Source organism: Cricetulus griseus, chromosome 3, assembly GCF_003668045.3.
Source record: "Cricetulus griseus strain 17A/GY chromosome 3, alternate assembly CriGri-PICRH-1.0, whole genome shotgun sequence".
NCBI classification, from domain to species: Eukaryota; Metazoa; Chordata; class Mammalia; order Rodentia; family Cricetidae; genus Cricetulus; species Cricetulus griseus.
This window is the reverse complement of record NC_048596.1, coordinates 117749770-117775945: the sequence shown is the minus strand read 5'-3', so window position 1 is coordinate 117775945 and position 26176 is coordinate 117749770. Positions and strand designations below refer to the sequence as shown.

The 26176-nt window shown below is 50.6% G+C and overlaps 1 protein-coding gene across 2 annotated transcripts; it reads right to left on the bottom strand.

The window, feature by feature from the left end:
* Positions 1–1373: 1373 nt before the first annotated feature.
* Positions 1374–19906, bottom strand: Anpep (alanyl aminopeptidase, membrane). 2 transcript variants are annotated; one of them, XM_035441370.1, is made up of 20 exons: positions 19290–19906; positions 18729–18880; positions 18522–18658; positions 16488–16614; positions 16251–16405; positions 15988–16101; positions 15745–15888; positions 15531–15596; positions 15359–15424; positions 13267–13442; positions 12988–13073; positions 12258–12394; positions 12100–12155; positions 10464–10611; positions 5784–5875; positions 5104–5214; positions 4804–4971; positions 3980–4120; positions 3568–3649; positions 1374–1740 (listed from the first exon to the last, which is right to left on the bottom strand). In XM_035441370.1, the coding sequence occupies exons 1-20, from the start codon at positions 19904–19906 to the stop codon at positions 1588–1590; spliced, it is 2928 nt and encodes a 975-aa protein (XP_035297261.1). In that variant the 3' UTR covers positions 1374–1587. The 2 variants fall into 2 exon arrangements, with proteins under 2 accessions (XP_035297261.1, XP_035297262.1); XM_035441371.1 differs by having other exon boundaries at positions 18738–18880.
* Positions 19907–26176: the final 6270 nt, after the last annotated feature.

The window sequence follows — 26176 nt, the reverse complement described above, 5'->3', positions numbered from 1 at the left end:
TTGATGGGGGATGTCCTTCTGTATGCTGTGAATATGTTTCTCTTATTGATTGATGAATAAAGTTGTTTTGACCAATGGATGGGCAGGACATAGCCAGCCAGGAAGTATAGGTGGGACTACCAGACTAGGAGAATTCTGGGAAGAGGAACACAGAGAGTGAGTCTCATGGGAGATGCCATGTAGCCAACGAAGGAGTAACATGCTGGAACATTACAGGTAAGACACAGCCTCATGGCAATACATAGTTTAACAGAAATGGGTTAATAATTAAGAGAGAGCTAGCCAGTAAGATGCCTAAGCCATCAGCCAAACAACTCTTGATTAATATAACCCTCTGTGTATTTATTTGGGACTTAACAGCTGCGGGACCAGGTGGGAGAGAAACCTCTGTCCACATGTGGTGCCCAACATGAAGCACGAACCCATGACCCTGAGATTGAGAGCCGCATGCTCTACCGACTGAGCTAGCCACCATCAGGTCTCCAACTCCTGATCCTTCTGCCTCTCTCTGCTGGGAACGAGGTTGTGCCACTCTGCCTAGCTTACTCATCTTTTTAATTTGCAAATTGAGATGGGAAGCCCAGCCTGGTGCGGGACTGACAGAACTGTGGGCCTTCGTACTTCATTCCCAGGAGTCAATATGTAGCTGGCACAAGAGGCTGTCCTCAATTGCAACCACTCTCCATTCATCCAATCTTCCCAAGCTCTCCTTGCGCATTGGCCTGCTTGCCTGTAACCCTCAGCCCAGCCCTTGGGCTCCCCTGGAAGATCCACCTTGGAGCCTGGAGAGGAGGTACATGCCCTAGGTCATGACTCAGCGTTTAGGGTTAGGGTCTCTACTGTACTACCCTTCCCCTATTGTCCCAGGTGCCCAGTGTCTCTTTGACAATAAGAGGGCTACAGCCAGCACTCTGCCCACTTGAGATTTGGTAGGGTGGATTCCATGGGAGCCACCATATCTACCCCTGTCTACCTCCGGGAAATTCCTCAGTGCCTGAAAACCTATCCTTGGAATCAGATTGCAATGAACTTGCAGCCCAACTTTGTATGGACCGAGGAGGCATACTCCTTCCTCCATTCCCCTAGACCTACGGCATGCCCTCAGCTCCCCCTCTCCAGTCTCTGTAACCCTTGTACTAATCTCCCACTGAGTGACAAGTCTGGAAGCTCATTTTAGAAATTCTTTATTTACATTTTCTTTTAAAAATATATATATATAGAACTTGTATCCTGATGATTCTTTGTTGCGGGGGGAGAGGGGGAGAGGGGGAGGTGTCGTGGAGAAAGTGGTAAAGTGTGTAGGGTGACTCTATCCGGGCTGCCCTTTGTCCAGTAAAGTCTTAATCTGGCCTCAGAGCTGGGCTTCCCTGAGATCAGCCCCAGAGGCCTGGGCCTGGGGCAGAGTTGGCACGAGAGGCAAGGGCTGGGAGGTGCCAGAGCAGCCTGACAGTTAGAAGCTAGGGTGGCTCCACAGGATCTTTGAGAGTAGGATGCTGGTGTCTGGAGCTCTGAGGACAGAGAGCCTGAACAGGCTGCTGAGCTAGTCGTCGGTGTCCCACGGAGTCGAGTGGCTCTCAGGGCCAGGATCTACTGGCTGTTTTGAGTGAACCACTGGAGCACCACCTCCTTGTTCTCCTTCACCCACTTGATGTTGGCTTTCGTCTTCTCCAGGGCTTGCTCCAGAGCCCGAGTGCCTGAGCCAAAGCCTGTGTCTTTGTTCTCCTCCTTAAACTGCTCCAGCTGCCAGGAAAACCAAGCATCAGGTCTGGGCCGGCTCTCAAGCTCAGCCTTGGGAGACGGGGCTTCCCAGTCCTCCGGCTCTCACCCATGGATCTCTCACCCCAGGTCCCTGGGGATGGAGACCATATCTTGTTCCCTTTATAAGGAGCTGAATCCCTCACCACTTCTTGGGGCTAAGTACTCATCTACCCACAAGTTGTGAAACCACAGCCCCAGGTGGAGTCTGCTCAGAGGGTATCGGGCTTCGTTGTGTACTATTTCAATGAATTAGCCCTGAGTTCAACTGAAGTATCTTGACCCAGTAATGAGCAAAGGAAACGGGTGCCACATGGAGCCACGACAGTAGGAATTTCTGATTCTCAGATGATCCAGTTGCTTCAATGCCTAAGTAGCTTTTTTTTTTTTTTTAAAGGAAGGGAATAGGGGGGGTTCAGCACAGGAGTAGAGAGCTTGCTAAGCATGATGGAGCCCCTGGCTTCCAACCTCATCACTTCAAAACAATAAAGTGGAATAGAAGACTATAGCAAGTCACACACAACATGATTTTGTGCAACATGATTCTTAAGGAATCCGTGAAAGAACTGTTAGAACTCAGGCTGGGCTACCTGTCACTGACAGCTTGCCCAGCATGTGTGAAGCCCTCGCTTGCATCCCCTAAACCAGAAAAACAAAGGGAAACTGTGAGAACTAATGATTCAGCAATGTTTCATAATATAGAACCAGTATATGATAGACATCAACTGTACACCTAGGGACAGCGATGACCACCTGAGAAATGTTTGCAATTCACAGGTCCGTATTCAAAATACACAAAGAACTGTTATAACACAGCAACGAAAGGCAGCAGCCCAATTTAAAACCAGACAAAAGACATGAATAGAAGTTATTCCAGAGACATGCAAATGGCCAGTAAGCTCCCTTCAGTAGTCATCAAGAAAAGACCATGACAACACCCAGGGACACAGAGAAATAACAACACACACAGGACACACCATCCTACATTGCTGGCAGAAACGTTGCAGCAGTAAATTTGCTCTGGACAACATTTTGGCCATTTATTCAAGAAAATTAAGCATAAAAATAAGGAAATGACCTAGGGAGTCTACTCCTAGCAATATGCCCAGGAAAAATAAAAACATATGTTTGTATAAAAATATGAGCATAAATGTTCACAGCAGCACTATTCATAAAAGAAAAAAGTGGAAACAACTGAAATATCCATCAGCTGGCAATGGATAAACAAGATGTTACGGTAGATCTACACAATGGAATACTACTTAGCCATACAAAGGAACCATGTGTTTTTCCTAGGTGCTAAGTGAAAGAAGCCCGACACAAATATTACAGAATTCCATTAAAAAGGTCACAAAATTTCATGATTCAATCTTGTGAAATACAAAAATAAAGTAGATTAGTGATTGACAGGGGCTAGGGGGATGGGGTAGGAATGAGGAGGAAATGCTAGCAGCTACAGGTTGTCTTTGGGGAATTGGTGGCAAAGACTGGTTGTACAATCTTGCAAATGTACTAGAAAGCACTTAATATGGTATACGAATTGTATCTCAGTTTTTAGGTAAGGGAATCTAGGTGCACAATCCTAATTACTCAGGCAGCAAAGGCAGGAGGATTGCTGGAGTCCAGGAGTTTAGGGTTAGCCTAGGCATACAATCAATGAATAGATATAGTTTTAAAATTCCAAGTTTTTTTTAAATGGGAACATTAATATCTACAGTCTCTCTACTCGATCCTTGCTCTGTGAATGGAAGCCACCACCTTCCACTGGGAAAACCAGCTAGAGCCCAGGGCTTGGAGAGGTCTGCTCCTTACCTGCTGCAGCTCGAATTCGGTGGAGAAGCGCCTGGTCACTCCTTGGATGAGATTGGCAAAGGAGAAAGATCCTCCTCCATAACTGTGGGGTGAGGGAAGGATGAGCAGGGGTGGGGGGCAGAGACCCAAGGGGCATTCTCTACATGGGTCAGGAAGCTATAGAAGTCTACAACCATTTTGAGGGAGATATGAGGAGACAAAACAAAATGACATCCCAAGATCCCAAAGAGGCCCTGCCAGGACACAGTTCAGGCTGCAGGTCCCTGACTCCTTGTCCTGGTAGGAGATTTTTCTTCTGGCTTCAGTTTTCTTTCTAAATGGGAAAGTCCAGCACCAGGGACAAGGAGGTGTGTGGGTCACCCAGCACCTCCAGCCTTGGCTTTTGATAACCCAACAACCCAATCAGACTCACTTCTCAAAGAGCGTCTTCCAGTTGCTTCGGACAAAGTCCCAAACCAGAGTTTGCCCGGCCACATTACTGGCAATGCTGATGATGGTGGAGGTGGCATCCTGCCTCCGGATGTAGTCAGGATTCAGAGTGTAGCTCAGGTACCTGTGGGTAGGAGGCAAGGGTTGGGACCACTTGAGAACTGTAGTCCCAGGATACAGGTTTGGGAGCCTGATGCCTCACACACAATCACCACCTCTTGTATCACTCAGCATCCCTTTGATGTGTGAAGAGCTGTGGAGCACCCAGGTACTACCTCCCCTCTGCAGGAGGGAAACTGAGGCACCTGCACAGGGCTCCCAGGATCACTGGCCATGCAAGCATGTGCTGCCATGCAGCTCTCTGAGAACAGATAAAGACGGAAGGATTTCCAGCCCTCACAGCCCTCACACCCTGTAAGGTGGCCATTCCTCACTTTGAAGTTAAAGAACACTCAGCCAAACTGTCTCACTAACACTGATGGAGCAAAGAATGTGACTGACAGTCGTGGATCTAGGGGTCATGGGTGTCCTGTGGTCTCTGGAGCTGTGCAGGTCCAGCCTCGGAAAGGGCTACCAAGGTGGGTGGGAGAGAGTTCAACAGGTGCAGGGGACCCTGCCCTGAGGCTCAAAGCAGAGCCCACAGCATTGAGAGTTAGGGACCCTGACCCTGTATTTCAGTCTTGGCTCAGTCACTTACTAAGCCTGTGGTCTTTGGGCAAGCAATGTTTGTCTCTGAGCTTCTCTGTCTGTGTGCTGGTGAGGAGTATGGCGGCTTAGCTGAGTCTGAGGGTGGGACCAGGTCCTCACCTGTTCAAAATCCACACGTCTTTGCTACAGGCCAGGGCTGCTCGGAGTTTGTCTGCCTCATTTACCAGAGTGGCATTCCGGAACTGTTCCCAGGCAAAGTTCCACTCTTCCTCGCCACCAAAAGAAATGGCGTTGCAGTAAACAGTAGACCGAAGGTTGGGGTGGATCCTGGTGAGGGGCAGTCAGGAGCAGAGCATCAGTGGAAAGTGGGGAAAGGAGCTGCCAGTGACTGGCCTGGGGCTCTATTTAGTCCCAGGGGCAGCTGAGGACGGCAGGGAGGAACAGGGGAAGAACACTCACGGGTTATTGTTAGGGTTGCTCATCCAATGACTATAAAGCCCAGAAACCAGGTCCTTGCACTCTTTGAGACCACTAGAGCAAGCTGTGCTGATGGCATTAACTTCATTGTACCTGTTCCAGGGGAGTCATGTGGTTAGCACTTCCTGCCCAGACCCCCACCAAGAATGTCCTCAACACACAGCCAGGGACCTACAGCTCTGTGGTCCACCTGACCCTTTGGGGTCCTGTTTTCTTCCTGCCAGTGGCCTGTGCTTTCTTGGTTCCCAAGGCAGCCTCAGGCTTTCAGTTTGAGTCTTAGTTAATGAAGTCAGGACTAGGGATGTAGCTCAGTTTGTAGATGTTTGCAGCATTCAGAAGCCCAGGGTTTAATCCCAACACTGTACAAATGAGTGTGATGGAGCACATCTATAATTTTACCACTTGAGAGGCCAATGTAGAAGGATCAAAAGTTTCAGGCCAGCCTGGGCTACATAAGACCCTGTGACAAAGAAACCCACGAAACTCAAGAGGCCAGAAGGGCCCACAGGCCAAGTGGGTCCACAAGAAAGCCCCTGCTCCTACCTAGGTGAGCTTGCTGGCTGGTGGTCTGACATGGAAGGTTCCAGAGGAGAACACTTCCAGGTGGTATTCCCAGCTCTCGGGTTGTGTGGAAGCTCCAAACTCACAAAAGTCACACTTACTGTTCCATCAGTGTTGGTGGGAGGTTGGCCCAGTTGTTGGTATAATTTTTGAAGTATTCGAAGAGGGGCGTGACTTGCTTCTTCAGGTAACTCTGGGGAAAGAATGTAGGAGTAGTGTCAAGGGCCCAGGTCCACCTGCCTGGGCCAGCAGCCTCTGTAGGCATGAAAGGGTGCTGGCATGAAAGGGAGAGGTCAGGGTGTGCCCAAGGCCAGCACCTTTAAGTCTAGGTTTCAGGTGACTGAGTTGGTATTCTTTCTCCTCAAAGCCAGAGTCAGCCCTAACCCGCTTCGTCCACCATCATTGCTTCTGTAACACCAGGTCTCCCTCCCTGCTCTTACTGTGAGTAATTCAGGAAACAGATAAGCAAACACAGAGGATGGACCCAAACTATTATTTTCAGACTGGCAAGTTCATCCCCTCTTCTTCTTGCATTCCTTTCTTAGCTTGTATCGAATCCTGTGAGCTGCTCTTTTTACCTAACCTCATGTCAGCCCCATACTCTTATTAAATTAAAATCCTTTGCAGATTCTGGTTTGATGTGGCAGACAGACTTTTGTGATGAACTGAAGCCATTATCCAACGGTAAAAGGAATTGACCTCTCCCCTCCCCAAGCACTTCTTTGTTTTACAGGAGAGATAGTGGCTGTGATGCCACAGGGCAACTGGGAAGTGAGGAGGGAGACAGGCCCAGTCTGACAGAGACGAAGGATTTGCCACCAAGCTTCTGCAGAAAAGGACTTGCTAGCCAGACGATAGTGGCGCACACCTTTAATCCCAGCACTTGGGAGGCAGAGGCAGGCAGATTTCTGAGTTCAAGGCCAGCCTGGTTTACATAGAAAGTTCCAGGACAGTGAAGACTACACAGAGAACCCTGACACAAAAAAAAAAAAGGAAAAGAAAGGAAAGGGAAGGAAGGAAGGAGGGATGGAAGGAAAAAAGGGAGAACAAACTTGCTGTATTGAGGCTCAATATTAAAGAGCATGGGGTAAGGCTAGGGCTGTGAGTAGAGGCTGGAACCCAAGTCTTTAAGTCAAACTCCAGCCTGGCCCCTGTGCCCAGTGGCAGCTGGCCCTCATCCACAGGAGATGCTAGCCCAGAGAGGCTGGGGGTGCTGGACACAACACACAGTGAGAAGGATTACAAGGAGGTCAGAGGTGGAGGTTTCTTTACGTCAGTTCCCACTCTGACCCCCAAAAGTGGGCACTGCCAGCTTCATTACATGTAACAGAGGCCCATGCCGGGGACACCAGACAATCTTGAGAGAACATTTAGAATCCATGGCTATTCTTTTTATTTTGCTATGTAGACTAAGCTGAACTCACACTCAGAGATCCTCCTACCTCTGTCTCCTGAGTGCTGGGATAAAGGCGTGCACCACCATGCCCTTTTGTGGGCCTCTGTTCTGTTCCAACTCTGGTATGGCTTCAGGTCACTGTTTATTGCCTCACTCTCAAATCCAACTTGACAGGAGACCAAAACAAACAGAAACCTCAGATGAAACAAGGAGACTTCAAAAGCCCATAATAACTACTCTCAAGAGAGACGAGAAGACACCGGGACCAGATATGAAGAATAGAAACATCCTGCAGGTGAGGGGCAAACATTGAGGGTTTGGAAACTGGAAACTCTGAGGGGCATAAAAACCAGGCCAGGCCAACACAAGAGAAAGAAGTGGAATTACTCAGACCTCCAGAAACACATGACGTGGACAAGAGATAGGGAATAACTTCAGAGAGACAATAAGATAGTTCTGATACAGCATATCCATGTCCAAGCTGGCAAGACCCAGACTGGCCCACCAGGACTGCTACAAGAGCCCAGAAGCTTCCAGGAAGGAAAACTGTCACATACCAAGAACTGGGAATGACAAAAGCTCTGGGCTTTTCAACCACAACCCGAGGACCCTGGTGTCAATAGACCCAGACCTTAGACATTCTGAGGAATGATTTCCAATTCAGAAACTTTCCAAACCCAGATGAATTCTCAGTCCAGTGTGAAAGCAGAATAAAAGGCATTCCCACTCTCACAAATCCTTGCTCCAAACTCCCAGAATATGTACGCACTGAGAGAAAATGGATAAGGGAGCCAGGGGATTCGGGAAGCAGAGCAATGCTCACCCAGGCAGCAGAGCAGGACCTTGTGCATGGCCTGAGCGACAGTCCTGGAAGTGGCAGAAGACCCCAGGGAATACACAAACCCTCCTATGGGATCAGTCCATGGAGCCTTACTAGACAGGGGACATGGGTGCCGACACAGCACTCCAGCCATCTCCAAAGGGAACATAGACCCCAGGTGTATGCTGAATGCCGAAATTGTGACTGTACTATAGTACCTAGCTTGGGAGGAGATCCTGGGCAATCACAAAAAAAGTTCTGTTTGCCAAAATATGCCTTTGCTATCCTAGGCTGATAGTGGGTTACTTTTAAGTTTAATTTTTAAAAAGATAAAAAATACAGGGGGAGGGTGGAAAAAAAGATAAAAATTATAAATAAATAATAGATGGCTGAAGGGTTAAGAGCACTTCCCGCTCTTCCAGAGGACCCAGATTTGATTCTCAGCACTCACATGTTGGCTTGTAACCATCTGTAAATCTAGTTCCAGAGGACCCAACATCTTCTGGTCTCCTCAGACACCAGGTCCTCACATGGTGTGCAAACAGAGGTACAGGTGAAACATCCCATACACACAAAATTTTTTTTTTGTTTTTTTATTTTTTGTTTTTTGAGACAGGGTTTCTCTGTATTGCTTTGGAGGCTGTCCTGGAACTCTCTTTGTAGACCAGGGTGGCCTCAAACTCACAGAGATCTACCTGCCACAAAAAAATTTAAATAAAAGAATTTTAAAGAGTTCCAAGCCAGTCAGGCAGCAGTAGCGCACACTTTTGATCCCAGCACTCAGGAGGCAGAGGCAGGTGGATCTCTGTGAGTTCAAGGCCCACCTGGTCTACAAAGTGAGTTCCAGGACAACCAGGCTGTCACACAGAAAAACCCTGTCTCAAAAAAAAAGAAAAAAAAAAAAAAGGAGTTCCAGGCCAACTTACAAACACTATCTAAAAATAAATAAATAAATAAATAAATAAGCAAACAAAACAACAACAACAAAACAAAAACAACAAAAAACTGGACTAGGGAGATGGTTCAGTTAATCAAGGGTTTGCTACACAAACATGAGTTGAGTTCAATTCCCAGAACACACACATACACACACACACACACACACCCCACACACATGTGTGCACACATACATACACCACATACACAAACACATGCAGACACATCAGCCAAACCAGTCAGCAATACCTGCAATTCCAGTGGTAGGAGCTGGTGACTTGAGGACCCCTGGGGTTTCCTAACAAGCCCAGCTGAAATGGTGGGCTCCAGGGTCAGTGAGCTCAAAACACAAGGTGGAGGGAGCTAAAGTGCTTGCTGCCCAAGCATGAAGACTTGAATTTAAATCCCCAGAACATGCCTATATAAACACATGCCTGTAAGCACAGCTCTAAAGAGGACAGACACAGCTCTAGAGTGGGCAGGCTGGCCTCCCCACACACCACACACACACACACACACACACACACACACACACACACACAATCAAATCCCAACAACAAAAGTCTCTTAAATGTGGTCTATTAGAGATATGAACCTTCCACCAAAAGAGCATCACAGTATAGCTCAGTCACTCCCAGCTATCAGACACTTAAGTATTTCTTTGTCTGCTGTTTGCTCTTTTATGAAGGATGCAGTGAACATCCCATGGGTAGCTTCATCCTGAGCCAGCTCCCACATCTTTGGTGGGCTGTGATGAGAGAACCTTTGGAAGGTTCTCTGCAGTGGAACCTTCACATACATGTCTAGGCCATGCTATGGATATGTCAAAGCCTGTAAAACCAGTGTGTTACTGCCAGCCTGGGGGGGATGGGCTGTGGTGGCCAGTGTGGCTGAGAACAGCTGCCTGAGGCACATGGCTGGTAATACAGGCCTCTAGCCTTCCAGGGCAATGTTCTCTCTGGGCCTTCCCAAAGCATTAATTTCCCATATTTCCAACAGGCAGATTTTGCTAGGAATCTTGTCTTCGTTTGGGGGACAGAGGGAGGTATCCACTCTCCTAATCTCTGTGCCTGCTCCTTCTAGATCCCTCTGACTCTGTCATCCTCCCCACACCTATTTTCTTTCTCTTTTCTTTTTTTATATTTATTTATTTATTTATTTATTTATTTATTTATTTATTTATTTTGGTTTTTCGTGACAAGGTTTCTCTGTGTAGCGTGGAGCCTATCCTGGCACTCGGTCTGTAGACCAGGCTGGCCTCGAACTCACAGAGATCTGCCTGCCTCTGCCTCTGGAGTACTCAGATTAAAGGCGTGCGCCACCAACGCCCAGCTCTCTTTTCTTTTTTTTTTTTTAAAGATGTATTTATTTATTATGTATACAGTGTTTATGCTTGCATGCCAGCAGAGGGCATCAGATCTCATTATAGATGATTTGTGAGCCTCCATGTGGTTGCTGAAAATTGAACTCAGGACCTCTGGAAGAGCAGCCAGTGCTCTTAATGACTGAACCATCTCTCCAGCACCACCACCCCCCCACGCCTATTTTCTAGAAAGAGCTTGGACAGGTAGTGCTCCTATTGACTTCCCAGTGGTGTAACTCAGACCCTGGGATGTCAGCAACTCATACCTTCATGGGGCCATAGACCTCCGAGCGGTCAAACATGAGCTTGAAGTAGTTGAGGCTGCTCAGGGCGGCCTCCCAGGGCATGTACTCAGTTTCTTTCTGGAGAAAGAGGGTATTGTCCAGCGCCAATGTGATGTTCACCTTTTGAGCACTGGAGACAAACAGGAAGGCCCAGTCAGCACCCACCCAACCTAGCTACACCCGGGAGACCCTAGCTCAGGTTCTCAAGGACCTAAGCCTGGGTCCCCTGACACCTTCATGTTTTCCATGGGGGAAGGAGTGACACAGGCACTCTGGGGCCCCACCTCAATCTACTGCCAGTCATGTTTTCTTATCTGTTATCCTCATTTTATTAGTTTTCACTGTGATAATTGTTTTGTTTGTTTGTTTTTTCTTGAGACAGAATCTTTCTATGTAGCCCTGGCTGTCTTGGAACTCATCATATAGACCATACTGGCCTTAGCCTTGAACCCCGAGATCCACCTGCCTTCCAAATGCTGGAATTAAAGGTGAGATACATACTGACTTCCCTAAAGACACACAATCAAGAGACTGAGCTCAGAGCTCCATGCTCTCAACTCTGCTGAACTTTTCTTTGTTTTTTGTTTTTATTTGTGTGCCTGGTGTGTGTGTGTGTGTGTGTGTGTGTGTGTTCCTGTGGATGTGTACATTTGTGCTTGCAGGTATTGTGAATGTATCTATGAATGGCTAGAGGCCAATGTTGGGTGTGTGTCTTCCTCCGTTGCTCTCCATCTTATTTTTTGAGAACTGGTTTCACGCCAAACCTAGAACTCACTGAGTCCGTGAGGTTGGCTGGCCAATGAGCTCAGGGATCTGCCTCTCCCCACCAGTGTTAGAGCTATAGTACACTACCGCAGTACTTTGCTGCACCAGGCTTTCATGGACTCAGGGAATCTGAACTTGGTTGTTCTCATGCTGTGTGACAAGCACTTTACTGACTGAGTCATCTCTCCAGACCCTTCCTAACTGGACCTTTCCTCCATCTCCTGGCTTAGGCCATCTGTGGACATTTGGTCCACAGATGTCTCTGGGGAATGTCACTCATATCAAAGAGCTTAGCACCTCACCATGGGCATAGTATAGTTGTACCCAAGCTCTGTCTCTCTGTCCTTCTCATCCCAGATTTGGTTTTTTGAGGTTTTTTTTGTTGTTGTTGTTTTGTTTTTGTTTAGTTTGGTTTGGTTTGGTTTTTCGAGACAGGGTTTCTCTGTGGCTTTGGAGGCTGGAACTAGCTCTTGTAGAGCAGGCTGGCCTCGAACTCAGAGATCCCACTGCCTCTGCCTCCCGAGTGATGGGAATAAAGGCGTGTGCCACCACTGCCTGGCTCCAGATTTGTTTTTAAGCACCAAGCACAGGTGTGCACACAGCATTCTGGAAAACTGTGGCTGTGGGTGCGAAGTGGATGGTAGAGCAGGCCAGGCCTGTGTGTGGCTGCTGTGACACTTGGAATAAGGTATGCTTACACTGTCAGAGTCCTTCTCTGTGAAATGGTCCTGTGGGGACCCCAGGAAGCGTTGGTAGCCCCTGGCACAGCACCTGGTAGCATCTAGGACAGCAGGGGAACTGGGTTCAGTCACCATCAGTCACAGGCTTCTGTCTCAGTCAGGAGGGCACTCACCTGGCCAGGTCGAAGGAGTCATGGATAATCTGTGCACGATTGATGACAGGGATAGCCTAAAAAGGGAAACAGTGTGACTTTGGGTTTACAATAGGGGACAGACCTTGCAGTCTTGTGGCCCCTCATACCATGGGGGACAGGGCAGAAGGGATACCCACAGAAAGGTTTGTTTGCAGCTGATTCTGAATCTTCTTCCAGTTGCCTTCATCGTAGTTCACCTGGTAGTAGCCTGTCACACCAAGGTTCAGCAAGACCCACTCGTCATTCCCAGAGGTCTTGAAGGCATTATTCTGGGCTATGAAGCAGAGATGAGGTCAGGGCTGAGGTCAGAGCTGAGTGGAGAAGGCCATGAAGGACTCTGAGCCTCCTCTCAGCATCTATCTTGCCTAGCCAACTTCCACTGGTACCCTGTATAGTTCACTTTCTAGGCCTTTTCATGGAACTGAACCCCTGACTCCTGGATCACCACTCCAACCACCCCAGCCAGACTCTACAGTTAGACTGTCAGAGGGTTCCTGGATGTTTCTAATTGCTTGCATTCCTTCTCCTGCCTGTAAGTGACTGGTCTTCACCTTTGATTCTTCGGTGCCTGGTCATATAAAGCAGCTCACTGTACCTGCCAGTCACTGTCTTAAGCAGTTTACAGGAATTCTGTCCTGTAATTCTCACACAGTTCAATGGAGCAGATACTGTCAACTTGATAGAAAAAAAGATGAAGGCCAGAGAGGGATGGTAATTTGCCCAAGACTACACAGAAGTAAGAAAAATTGGAAACAAAGACATCAGCTCCATTTGCTGAGTGAAATAATGAAGGGAATCTTCACTCAGCTCTCACACAACCCCCCAGAACATGGGCCAGGAGCCAGTGATAAGATAGGGCTGCATTACATTTCTGGGTTTCCAGCCAGTAGTGAGCCTCCTGCTGCTGCTGTGTTCCACCTTTGCGATACGGAATGGGCACGATCCAAATATAGCTGCAGTGAGAGAGCCGGAGTCCAGTAAATGATGATGGGCAACTCTTGGGCACACCATGGGTATCCCTCGCAGGTGCCCAGTGATGGCCCAACACCAATACCAAGTGTCACCATGCTCCTGACTCCACGTGATCTCCTTCCTTGTGGCCCACCCTTCCCTGCGACCCAAGCCTTGCTGACCCTATGTGCTCACTTAAACTCTGAGGGGCGGGTGACATTGGACTGGGGGTCAAGGAGGAAGTGTTCCTGGGAAATATCTCCTGTAGTGGTGTCCAAAGTGATAACAGGAAAGCCCATCTGTAGAATCCAGCGGTCCATGATGGTGCGCACGGGGACTGGGAGTTTAATTGTTGTCTGTGCATCCACGGCCTGTTTGAGGAACACATTGTGACTGTCAAACACCATCCTCCCATGCCTACCACCAGGCAGCCTCTGCAGATTCTGGCCAGCCTAGGCCTGTGGTGCCGCCTATGTAGGACAGGGGGACAGAGGACAAGGGACCCCATCTGCTCTGCCTCTCCTTGTCTGCCCAGTGCTAAGCAAGCTGGAGAACCTTTGTGCCTCTAGCTAACTCCACATTGATGGCACACCTGTGTGGCCCACAGCCAGGGCACCTTCTGAATGTTAGAGATGAGAACAGAGAGAGAAAAAGCAGTGCCCAATGTCACAGGCAGGAGCAAGGGATAGGGCTGTGGGGTGTGAAGGAAAAGTGCCCCAATAGGAGGGAATGGGGGTGCCATAGCCCTTGTTACTGTTTTCATGGGTCTCTTTCATCGTTTTACAAATGCATGGGCACTGCTTTTGTAGTTACAGCAAAAAGCCAAAGACATCTGATAATAACTGAAGCCCTGAACCCCTGAAAACTGGGCAGAGCAGGCACTGTCAGAAGGGAAACTGGAGGCAGGGGAGGTCTGAGGCCACAGGAGACAGGGGAGGGAAGGAGAGAAAGCTTTGCTGGAGGGCAGGAAGGCAAGTGGTGGAGGAAGGATCTCATGGCACACCACCCATTAGCTGCCAGAATGGGAAGGGGTAACAGACAGGCTGGGATTAGGGAGAGGGGGCACTGGAACCTGTCCAGTTGTGAGTCTGTGATATCCCTTTCCCAGTGAGATGGCCTTGGGAAGGAACCAGAAGGACACAATAACAGCCAGGGAGTAGTTGTGCAGGAAGACAGGGCCCAAGGGCTCTGGAGGAAACATTAACGGGAGAGGTGGGTGTGGCTGAGGAGGGGTGGGCAAAGTCTGCAGAGACGACTGGGAGGCAAGCAGGGATGGGGACCGGATGATAGATGATGACAAAGTGATGCAGGCTCATGGGGAGGGTGGACTCCAGCCCTAAGGAGAGGCAGGAAGGAGAGGGGGCTCTGGGGAGGGCAAGAGGGCTTGGAAGCTGGGGGGACGGAATGTGAAGCAGGGAGGGACAGAGACAGAGAGGTCAGAGTTTGCATCCACGATGCTAAACTGCTAAACGTGCCAGGTAGGGAGGGCCCCAGGGCACAGGCAGCTGGGAGTGCTGAGTCAGTGAAACAGCTGGCTCCAAAGTTCTGGCAGAAGGAAGAGGGAAAGGAGGATAGCGAGGAGGGAGTAGGTGCCCTGAAGTCCATGATCCCACAAGGCCCACCATGGTGCGCCTAAGCAAGAAGCTCAAGTGGGCCAGCTCTGGTGGTGCAGGCCAGTAGGATATGCTGTAGAGGCAAATACAGGAGGATCTCTGAGTTGGAGGTCAGCCTGGCCTACAGAGCAAGTTCCAGGACAGCCAGGGCTGTTACACAGAGAGATCCTGGGGGCTGAATGTGTTGGTAACTACCTGCAATTCCAGCACTACTAAAATGAGATGGGGAGTTGACTGTTCATGGAGAAAAAAGATAGCCCTGCCTGGGAAACAAGATGGGAGAATCAACTGAAGAGAACCCATTAAAAAAATAAAGAAAGAAAGAAAGAAGAACCTGAACAGACAGTGAACAGGGGTCTTACCCACCCTCTTTTTTTTTTTTTCCCCGAGACAGGGTTTCTCTGTGTAACTTTGGAGGCTGTCCTGGAACTCTCGCTGTTGACCAGGCTGGTCTCGAACTCACAGAGATCCACTTGCCTCTGCCTCCTGAGTGCTGGGATTAAAGGTTTGCACCACCAACGCCCGGCTCTTACCCACCCTCTTTAAGGAGCCACCTTTACACCCATTTCATAGACAAGCCACTGAGGCTCCCAACAGTTTGCCTGAACTGGTAAACAGGGCAGCTAGGCACAGTCTCACACATGCTGTCCCCAGAGACTTTGAGCATTACCCACCTTCTGCAGGTGCTCCCACAGGTCCAGATAAACAGTGTTTGAGTATTCGAAGGCATGGAGATAAGACTGTGGGAAGACAAATCTTGGTCAGGATTGGGTGGTACTCAGGGCTGTGGAAGGCTGTGCTAGGGGAAAGCCACCACATAGAGGGACCACCTGGAGCTGTACTCACTGAAAGTCCCTTCTTGAACAGGTCCTCTGTCAGGAAACTAGACAGCATCCTAATGACCGAAGCTCCCTGGGGTAGGGTGAGAGGGAGCTCAGGAGGCCAAGCTGGCTACCAGGGACCAACACCCCCAGAGCAGCAGCTGTGCTGAGGCTCTCTGTGGGATATATCGCTCCCCACACCCCTTGTCCCTCAGGGCCTCCAAGAAGCCAGGTAGCACCTTGCTGTAGGTGATGCTGTCAAACAGCTCACTGATCTGGGCTGGTGTGTTGACCTCGTCAGCAGGGCTGGACAACGGGTGGGAGGAGGCGAGTGCGTCCACGGCCATCACACGATACACTTCATTCTGCACTATGAGGTCTTTCTGCAGAGTCCCCAAACACCATCAGGAGACTGGCCCAGGAAGAGCATCCTAGGCGCTCCACTCTCCCACCTTGGCCCTATTCCCATAATGGTGGCTCACCAGACTCCAGGTGGGCTCTGCGTAATCAGCACCCAGATATTCCACATAGGAGGCAAAGCCCTCGTTCAGCCACAGGTCATTCCACCAGGCCACTGTCACCAGGTTACCGAACCACTGCAGGGGACACAGATGAGTCTGCTGAGCTTCCCAGGTCTTGCCACCCATCACTAATAGCATCTAACCACGTGCCGACTGTCTGCTAGGCACAGGAGAGCTAGACACTCCGAGACCTCTGTTCCTTTTGCTCCTCCCATGCCATCTACCTGATGGGCCAGCTCATGAGCAATCACGGTGACCACCCGCTCCTTGTTGCCGATGGAGGAGGACAGAGGATCATAGAGCAGGGCACTCTCACGGTAGGTCACTAGCCCCCAGTTCTCCATGGCTCCAGCGTTGAAGTCAGGCAAGGCAATCTGGTCTATGGAGGGAGCCACACATCAGTGGGAGGGCATGGATGGGGATCCTAGCACTACCTCCCCATGAAGGCCGAGGTCACTCACCAGACTTTTCTAGAGGGTAGGATGTATTATAATGTTGGGCAAAGAAGTTTAGGATGGGGCCTGTCACATTCAGGGCATAATCACCATGGCCCTCATCGATGGCACTGGGCCGAGCCCAGATTCGAATCTGCAGAATAAGAGGGAGGAGGTTAGGTTTGGGATCCTAAGGAGGGTGAGTAAAGTCCCAGGATCCAATGAGCTGCAGGTCCATGATAAATCAGGATGGGGACCAACTAGATTAAACTGAGAAAACTGAGCATGGTGTCATATGCCTATAGACTCAGCATTTGGGAGACAGGAAGGTCACAAGTTCAAAGCCAGTCTGGCACCTTAGTAGACACTATCTTAATATTTAAAACAGAAGGGTGGAGAAATGCCTCAATGGCTGTACTGGTTAATTTTATGTCAACTTGACAGGCTAGAGTCATCTGAAAGAAGGGAACCCCAATTGAGAAAATGCCTCCATTTCTCATTGGGCTGTAGGCAAGCCTGTAAGCATTTTCCTAGTTAGTGACTGATGGGGAAGGTCCAGCCCATTGTGGGTGGTGCCACCCCTGGGCTGGTGGCCCTGGGTTCTATAAGAAAGTAGGCTGAGCAAGCCATGGGGAACAAGCCAGTAAGAAGCACCCTCCATGGTCTCTACATCAGCTCCTGCCTCCAAGTTCCTGCCCTTCTTGAGTTCCTGTGCTGATTTCCTTCATTGATGGACTAAGATATGGAAATGTAAGCTAAATAAACCCTTTCCTCCCCAATTGCTTTTTGTCAAGGTGTTTCATCACAGCAATAGTAACCCTAACTAAGACAGTGGCACTTGCTCTTCTAGAAGACCTGGTTCAATTCCCAGCATTCATATAGTAGGTAACAACCATTTGTAACTCCAGTTCCAGGGGATCTGATGCCGTATTCTAGCATCCAAGAACACTAGGCATGGAAGCAGCACACACACTTACATGTAGGCAAAACACCCATACACATAAAACAAATTTGTTTTAAATTTTTAAAAGGGGGCTAGGCATAGTGGCATACAACTTTAATCCCAGCACTCAGGGGCCAGAAGCAGGCAGATCTCTGTGAGTTCTAGGACAGCCTGGTTTACACAGTAAGTTCTAGGACAGTCAGAAGACTTTTCTCAAAGACTCTGTCTCAAAAAAAAAAAAAAAAGTCTAAGAGGATGGAGAATGGGTTTAGAGGTTGAATGCCTGCAGTTCTTTCAGAAGACACAGGTTTGATTCCTAGTACCCAGGTCTGGTGGTTCTCAACCACTGTAACTCCAGCTCCAAGGGATCAGACACTTCCTCCTGATCTCCACAGGCACCTGCACTCCTGTGCACATGCCCACATACAGACACACACTCATGCACATAACTAAAAACACATTCTAAAATGGGGTTTTTAAAAAGTGGATTGGTAAGCTGGGCGTTGGTGGCACACGCCTTTAGTCCCAGTACTTGGGAGACAGGGGCAGGCAGAGCTCTGTGGATTCAAGACCAGCCTGGTCTACAAGAGCAAGTTCCAGGACAGCCTCCAAAGCCACAAAGAAACCCTGTCTCAAAAAAATAAAACAAAACAAAAAGGTTGGTAATATAAACCAGAGGTAGAACTCTTGTATAGTATGCACAAAGCCCCAGGTTTAACCCCAATAATGTAGAAAAACAAACAAACAAACAAAAACCCAGTAATGCAGAGTTACAGAGAAACCATCTCAGAAAAAACAAACAAACAACAACAAAAAGAAAGAAAGCAAGAAAGCAAGCAAGCAAGAAAGAAAGAAAGAAAGAAAGAAAGAAAGAAAGAAAGAAAGAAAGAAAGGAACCAGCAATGGCCTGTCTCCTACGTTCACAAGCTTCCTTAAGGAAGCAGAATTGTGATTTCCCCATGCATTCCAAACACAGACTGGGAAATACTTAAGAACATCTGGGATCACTTGGAGCTGGGACTCAACAGCCTAATAATTCAGAAGTACTGTGAAAATCTGAGATGGTCCCTCAAGCCAGGGCCCATGCCATCCCATGACAAACAGGCCCAGTTCCATACCTGGACTTTACCAGGTGGGTCCTGTTTCACACTTTTAAATTCGCTCACGATGTAGGCCAGCAGGTATGTGGACATCTTGGGGGTGGGGTGGAATTCCGTGACAGTCCAGGAAGAGTCTCCCTGAAGGGGTCTGGAAACTGGGCATGGGACATGTAAGTGTGTGGGCTTCTTGCTCTGCACTCCAGTCCAGGGCAAACCCAGGGCAGCCAGGCTTACCTTTGGGAAGCATGTTAGACAGAGCTGTGAAGTTGGCGGGGTGGATGAGTGTGATATTGAATATGGCCTTCATGGCTGGCTCATCAAAGCAGGGGAAGGATTTCCGGGCATCAGGAGCCTGCATCTGCGTTGTGGCCACAACTCTGTCCAAATCAGAGTGTTAGAGAGGGTATCTTTAGGGTGCAGAAGAAGGGTACATAGAAGGCTGTCCCAACCTGCATCCTGCCCTTCACCCAACTCCAAACAGCCTCAGGAGCCTGGTACCAAAGCTTCCAGACTCCATCCAAATCCTGGCAGGCTCCATGCCTGTGTGAGCTCAGGGATTGTCCCAGGCAATTTTCTCTACTCTCAGTATTCCTGTCCATCCAAGAAACCCTTCCATCCCATATCCCTAGGGTGTGGAAGACAGTACACCCAGTAACTGCCTCCCCACCCCGCACACTACAGATGAGAAATGTGGTTACTGAAATCTCCCAAAGGTTCCAGCCCCTCCTTTCCATGATCCCCAGACACAGCCCCATCTCAGCCTGTGCCCACGGCCCTGGGACTTACTTCTTGATGCCACCTTCCATGTACTCGCTGCGGTAGAAGCCAGCCAGGTCATCGGCCAGTTCCCCCTGGAACTCACTTTCCATCTCATACAGATTGCCCTTCGTCAGGTTTGCCTGCAGATGCACCACCAGGTACTCGGTGCGCTCTACCAGCTCGGTTTTGACGATGGCAGGTGCCTGGGGACCACCCAGGGCTCGCAGTGCCACCAAGTGGCCTCCTTTTGGGGTGTACGTGAGCTTTTTGCTGTGGATGATGATGACATCTGTGGTGTTGTTACAGGTAAAGCGAACAGTACTGGAACCTTTAAAGATGTACAAGCCCTGCTCGTTGGGGGTGAGGTAGGGTCTCAGAGTCACCTGGTAGGATTCAGGTATCAGAGTTGTGGGCAGGCGGTACCGATTCCAAGGTTTGCTTTCATCTACAGATGGGGTTGTGGTGGCAGTAGAGGTGGTAGCTGAGGTGGGATCTGAGGTGGGAGCTGTGGCAGAGTTCTCTGCATTCTTGTTCTTCTCTTGAGCATAGACCACCGACAGGGCTATGATGGTGCACACAGCTGCTATACCCAGCAGGATGCCCAAGATGCCCAGGGTCTTGGAAATGTAGAAACCCTTGGCCATGATGCTGGTGGGCAGGTAACTCCGAGTGCGTCAGGCCAAGCTGGAAGCCGAGCAGCCCTGGGCCAGCTTATATCTCACAGGGGGCGGGCCCCACTGCCTTTGGATTGGACAAATATTAACCAGGTCTCAGGCAAAGGTCACTAGCCTAGATAGGGGTGTTCTCTGCCCAGGCTCTGGAGAGATCAGAAATGAAACAGTGTGCAAAGCTGGCTTGAGGTGGGGGGGTGCCTGCTGGGAGCAAACAGTGTCTGGTTACAGGCTGCAAGTGGTCTGGAAGGTAGCGGGTATCAGGCGGACCTGGGGCTGCAGGGCAGGCTGCAAGTTGCAGGCTTGGTACCCAAAGGGCAGAGGGAAAGGCAGGTAACACTGATCTACCTGCAAGCACAAATGGAGGGGACAGAAACAGGAGGGTTAAAGTTAGACTCAGCGAAGGATTCACCAGGCCCAAGAGGTGGGACAGGCAGAGCAGAATGAAAGACAATTTCCCAACCTGCTGGATCCACCTTTGGGCTGGGTTCCCTGAGGGATGCCAGGGGCCCCTTGGGACATTCTGCAGATTGTCTCCCTTTCCTGACAAACTTCTTTTCTCTCAGCTCCCCAAGGAAAACAAAATGAATCTCTTTTCCTTCCTTCCTTCCTTCCTTCCTTCCTTCCTTCCTTCCTTCCTTCTTTCCTTCCTCCCTCCCTTCCTCCCTCCCTCCATTCCTCCTTTTCTCCCTCCCTTCCCATCTCTCTTTCCTTCTTAAAAAGAGTTATAGCTTCCCCTCATGAGTAAATAACAGTAAGCCCCCCCTCAGTTTTGCCTAACAGATTCAAGAGGAGCACATAGACCATCCCATAGTATAAGCTTAGTGTTATGACCCTCCTGCCCCTCGCACAGCACTGTCCTGCTCTCTGTCCCGGGTACCAACTCCATAACACATGGCCTTCCCATTCTCCTTCACCAGTCCTGCCTCTCAGACCACCACACTGACTGATGCTCACCCCAACACCCAGCTCATCCCCATCTCCTCACAGCGTAAAGCAGACACTGCTATATTCTCATGAATTCCCTGCTTCCTCCAGTGCCCCTCAAACCTACTCATCACACATCAGGCCATTGCAATCCACTGTTTCAAACCTTCTTTTTGCCCCATACAACCCAGGCTCCACCTTCCTAAGGGATTTACACACAATATGCACAAGTCAGCCTGCCCCCTTCCCACCCTCACCCCAGGACTACACACACACACACACACACACACACACACACACACACACACACACACACACACCGACACAGTACTTCAGACTTCATCCACCCCCTCTACCCCAGGGCCTTTCTCATGCAGTACATACTGCCTGGATAGACTCACTCTAACCCTGATTAGCGTCTATTGATACCTCAAGTCTTAGAGAAGCTGCCCTCCCTCCCTGACCAGAAGCTCCAGCCCCAGTGGATTAGATTTAGCCCTATGTATCTCCTCTGCAGATCCTTGTACCTCAGCATGGGTTACTACTCCATTCAGTGGTAATGGGACCTGTGAACTAACTTCAGGCTTGTAAGAATAAGGCCTTGCTGTCCCGCCCCCAGACTTGGCTCTGTGCCTGACCCTAGTAGGTACCGCATATGTATCTGCTGGGTAGATGCCCACGTATGTGATTGAGTGACTGAATGAGTCGTTCCAGAAGAAATCCCTTTTTGAAGTCCTCCAACCTTTGTCTCCACCCTGCCCCTGCCAAAAAGGCATTTTTAGAGAATAATTACCCTTCTTCCTCTGAGCCCCCTTCCAGCCCATGTGACCCTCCAGGACCTTATCCACCTGCCACCCTGTGCCCTGGCCTTCACGGAGGTGTGTTGAATGAATAGAGCATGGAGGGTGCAGGTGTGAGCACAGGAGTGCGTAGCTGCCCTCTGCTCTGGCTAGCAAGGCCAGGATCTGTATTTGAGCTATCTGGTTCACATTGCCTACTTTTCAGGCCAAAGGTGGACGGTACTCTCCAGTCTCCCCCACAATCTGCAGCCCATCGCCAGGGCCTCAATCTGGGGCCAGAGTGGACTCCGCTGCAGTGAACAGCAGCTCTGCGTATCAGGCCTGGGCTGGTGGCCAAGGGGCATTAGTGGGAAACTAGGTATTAGAAAGGCACATAAGGGTGCCACAGCTGGCAGAAATAGGATTGAGGCCTCAAAGGGTTTCACATGGGCCCCAGGCTTCCTCCAACAGAGACACCTTGACAACTCCAACAGGCTAACACCCTGGGGACTGCGCCTCTACCTCATAGACCTTCACCACATCCCCAACTGGGCCTGCAGCCCCCTCCTACCAGAACAGCAGGCAGACTCACAAGTCCATTCGGCTAATCCTGGTCTCCAAACAAAGAGCTAGGTTCTGCCTGGCCCTCTGCAGCCTCTTCCTGTTTGTTTTGGATGTGGACCATGGGCCAGCTGGCCAAAATCTGGGCTCCTCTGCAAAGGGGCCCTGGTATCTGGTTTTGGCACAGTTCCAGGCATGGCACCAACCCAGGCTAGGGGCTCTGCAGCTCCTCACCTTTGGGGACTCTAAGGAAGGTCCCTTGCCATAGTCCCTGCCTCAGTTCAGGTCTCGCCACTTCCACACCCCAGCAGGCAATGGTGGCTGTGGGGTTCTCTTCACTCTGCCCCGCCAGCATCGAGTATCTTCTTGCATGTGGGGGTGAGATAACCCTCACCGCCTCCAGAGTGAGACCATGACTCTAGCTGGGGCCTCAAGACCATCCCGGAACTTGACCCCCAGGATGCTCCTCTCTCGCATCCAGAGCCAGGTTTTCACAGTTACCTGGGCCTCCTATTGCTCTGCCTTTGTTCTCTTCCTTCCTCTGGACCCATTGGCCAGGAATACCTTTCCTCTCCTTCTCATCAAGTTCTTATTTATACTTCAAAGCCAGCTCAAACATCACAACTTTGTCATGCCCCTTAGCGACATACTTCTGTGGTCTCCAGTTCACATCTTCACACACTTACAAAAAGACCATGGTTGTGTCAGCCTCCACTCCAGGCCAGCACCAGCAAAAACCAGACAGACAGCCTGCGCTACTGCGAAAATGACAGGCAGTAGCTCAGGCACTCAAGGTAAGTCAGGCCCTTGATTTCAGGGATGGTTCTGCCCTCCACACAGTGTGCTCCATCCTGGGCTCTGACACTGCACAGAAGCTACCTTTGCCATCATCCAGTAGGTCATTTGCTTCTTATGTTTCTCAAAGCCAACTCATGCTACTCAGCCTGGTGAGCAATAAGGAACTTGACATTGTGTGTTGTTACTTTTTTTTTCTGATTTACAGCTCACCTCATACTTCAGATGAAAACTGAGGTACTAAAGCAGCCTGAGACCACCCTGCACAGCTGCTGCTGCTGGAGAAATAGCACTCTATCATCCTGCCTGATCTGGGGGTGCCATTGCTTCAGTGTAGGTCCTTTCTGAAAGTGAGCAAGGCTCTTGCCTTCCTTTCACTGCTTAGCCCTGGGGGGAGAGGGCCTGATTCCACCTAGCAGGTCTCAACTGCCTAACACTGTTTAGGATACACACACACACACACACACACACACACACACACCTGACACACACATGCGTGCACACACACCACACGCACATGCACACTGCGTGCACACACACACACACACCACACACACACACCACACCACACACACACACATGCACACCCCCCCCACGCACGCACGCACGCACGCACGCACATACCATACCATAGCACATCCCAGGCTCACGATTCACCTCCTGAGCTCTCATCCAGAGTTCTGGTGTAAGCTGGTGTGAGGTTTGCCAAGGAGGGAGCTAGGGAATAGTGTGTAGCCCCTCTGCCCACTCTGAAGTATCAGTGAGTAGGACCAGGGTAAAGCCAGGCCACCAGAACAGGGTCATCCTGGCTGATGGCCTATTCCCATGTCACAGCTGGATTGGGCTGGTCTGGGCCAGCCCCCAGGGTGCTTCCTCTGGGAGCCCTGGACACTGTCCATTCTGTGGGAACAGCGTTAAACCCATGGCAAGTGGGCCTTTGTGGGCCGGAGAAGTGTCCCTGGAGGGCGGGGACAGAGGGCCTTGTGCACTGATCATACCGGCCCACACTTTCTTTGATGGAAGTGGCTATAAAAACCACAAGAAGGACAGATTCCTTCACCCAGACCATGGCAAAGAATTGGGAGTTGTTCTGGGAAGTGATTCTTGTAAGTTGGGAGCCACCAGGGGGCTGGTACAAGACACAGTCCTGTAGAGGAGTCTTGCCTTGCCCATACAGGTATAAATGAGGCCACCATAGGGTCCTTCAAGATAGGACTTAGGCTGAGGTGAGAGGCTCCCAGCCAGTGGGGATTCTGGTATGAAGGGGCTTCAAGATGAGCAACTTGCAGCTTCCCCACAGGTACTCTGCAAAGCTACCAAGCCTATGGTGCTAGGTTCAAATCCTGGGGATGGAGAGAGAGTCCCACAATCAAATACAGAGGCTGAGGCTGGAGGATTGCCTACAGATCCCGGCCAACCTAGACTACACAGCTCACTGCTGGGGAATTCCTCCGTGAACTAGAGCGACAGCCCCTCCCCCTGGGGAATTGTAGCCAGTCTTGTGCTGTGAAGGCAAACCTACTTCTAACTGGCCACCCATGCTGACAGAAGTGGGAGGCCACCTGCTCCAAGTTCCACCGTCACAGTGAACTGGCCAAGGTCCTGAGAGTCCACCTGTCACCCCTAGACCTTACTCTCACGGTCAGCCACAGGTGTGCGTTAGCGCCCTGAAATCTCCCAAATGCACACCTCGCTGGTATCCTCAGAGCAAGGATGGACATTAAGTCACAAAAGTCCTGATCCTCCAGGACAAGCAGCCCGCCCGGAGTTATTGGAGGTATCCAGCTTGGAAAGACCCCTCCGCAGAACAAGTTCTGTTTGTCACCAGCGCTGCTGGTGACAGGAGCGCACCGCATGCCACCTCTGACTTGGCGCGCTTCCAGGAAGGATGCCCAAGAATGGGGTGAGGTGGGCTCCAGGAGGAGTTCAGGTAGCAAAACGAGAATAAAGGCTAGTTCCCACTTCCTCTGGCATTGGGGGCCCGGGCCACCGCTCTAAACCGAGCTGGGAGGGACTGCAGAGCAGAAATTGTGGACTGCAGAGCAGAAATTCTGTGACTTTCCTGGGCCAGCGCGCGCCCTCTGTTTGCACCGTCCCCAGTCCTCTGTGCCCCAACCGTCCAGTATCCCCTCGACCCCCGGCTCCGTCCACCATGTGTCCCTCGACACTCCTCCTCCCCTGTATCCCTGACTCTGGCCACACTCTCTCCACCAAGACCCAGCCACCACCGTGTCCCCGGGCTCTAGCCACCCTCTGTTCTCTGGGCCTGGCCATCTTCTGTCATCAAGGCTGGGGCCTCCCTCCGAGCCCTGCAGACACCTGGAGACTGCTGACACCCTCGGGGACCCACTCCAACAGCCTCGGCAGCGCCGGGCCCTAAGTTTACTCATCTGAGTTGGGGCAGAAGCTGCAGTTGGCTCCTGCACTCCGGATGCCAAGCACCACGCCCGGTGTCCCCAAACCTCCACAGCCCGCAGCCGCCGCCCCGCACTTGCCTGGGGCCGCGCACTGCTCCGAGCAGCTCCTGCCTAGCCGCCGCCCGCCTGGCCGGGCCGGTTAAAGGGAAGTAACCCGAGCCCACCGCCGCTCCGCCCGGATCACACACACCCCTACCCCGCCCGCACACCCTCACCCCCGGCTCCGCCCGCGCTCCTCCCAGCCTGCCTGCGAACAGCAGTTCCCCCCGACGGCGGCGGCGCGCGGCCCCGGCCCCTAGCGCGCCAGACCGGGACCTCTCGCCTTCACCCACCCACACTTCGCGCCGCTGTCCCAGTGTTCCTCCCACCACATCTGGGAGACATCTGCAACTGGAGGGAGGGGTTCCCGGCCTCCTCAGCCTGCAGAAGAATCCCCACAGCCCTGGTGGCTTTCCACACAATTTTATATTGTATTATTGCTGTTGTATCTTTCTTCTTCTTCTTCTTCTTCTTCTTCTTCTTCTTCTTCTTCTTCTTCTTCTTCTTCTTCTTCTTCTTCTTCTTCTTCTTCTTCTTCTTCTTCTTCTTCTTCTTCTTCTTCTTCTTCTTCTTCTTCTTCTTCTTCTTCTTCTTCTTCTTCTTCTTCTTCTTCTTCCTCCTCCTCCTTCTTCCTTCTTCTTCCTCCTCCTCCTCCTCTTCCTCCCCCTCCTCCTCCTCCTCCTCTTCCTCCTCTCCATTCCGTTTCTCCCCCTCCCTTCTCCTCT

What these genes read in the sequence shown, in the direction of transcription:
- Anpep (XM_035441370.1), bottom strand. Translation starts at nt 19,906, where the DNA reads ATGGCCAAGGGTTTCTACATTTCCAAGACCCTGGGCATCTTGGGCATC. An exon ending in GCTTCCCAAAGGTAAGCCTG is followed by an intron (nt 18,659 to 18,728) that starts GCTGCCCTGGGT and finishes TCCCATGCCCAG; the next exon opens with TTTCCAGACCCCTTCAGGGA. An exon ending in CTACCCTCTAGAAAAGTCTG is followed by an intron (nt 16,406 to 16,487) that starts GTGAGTGACCTC and finishes CTCCCTCCATAG; the next exon opens with ACCAGATTGCCTTGCCTGAC.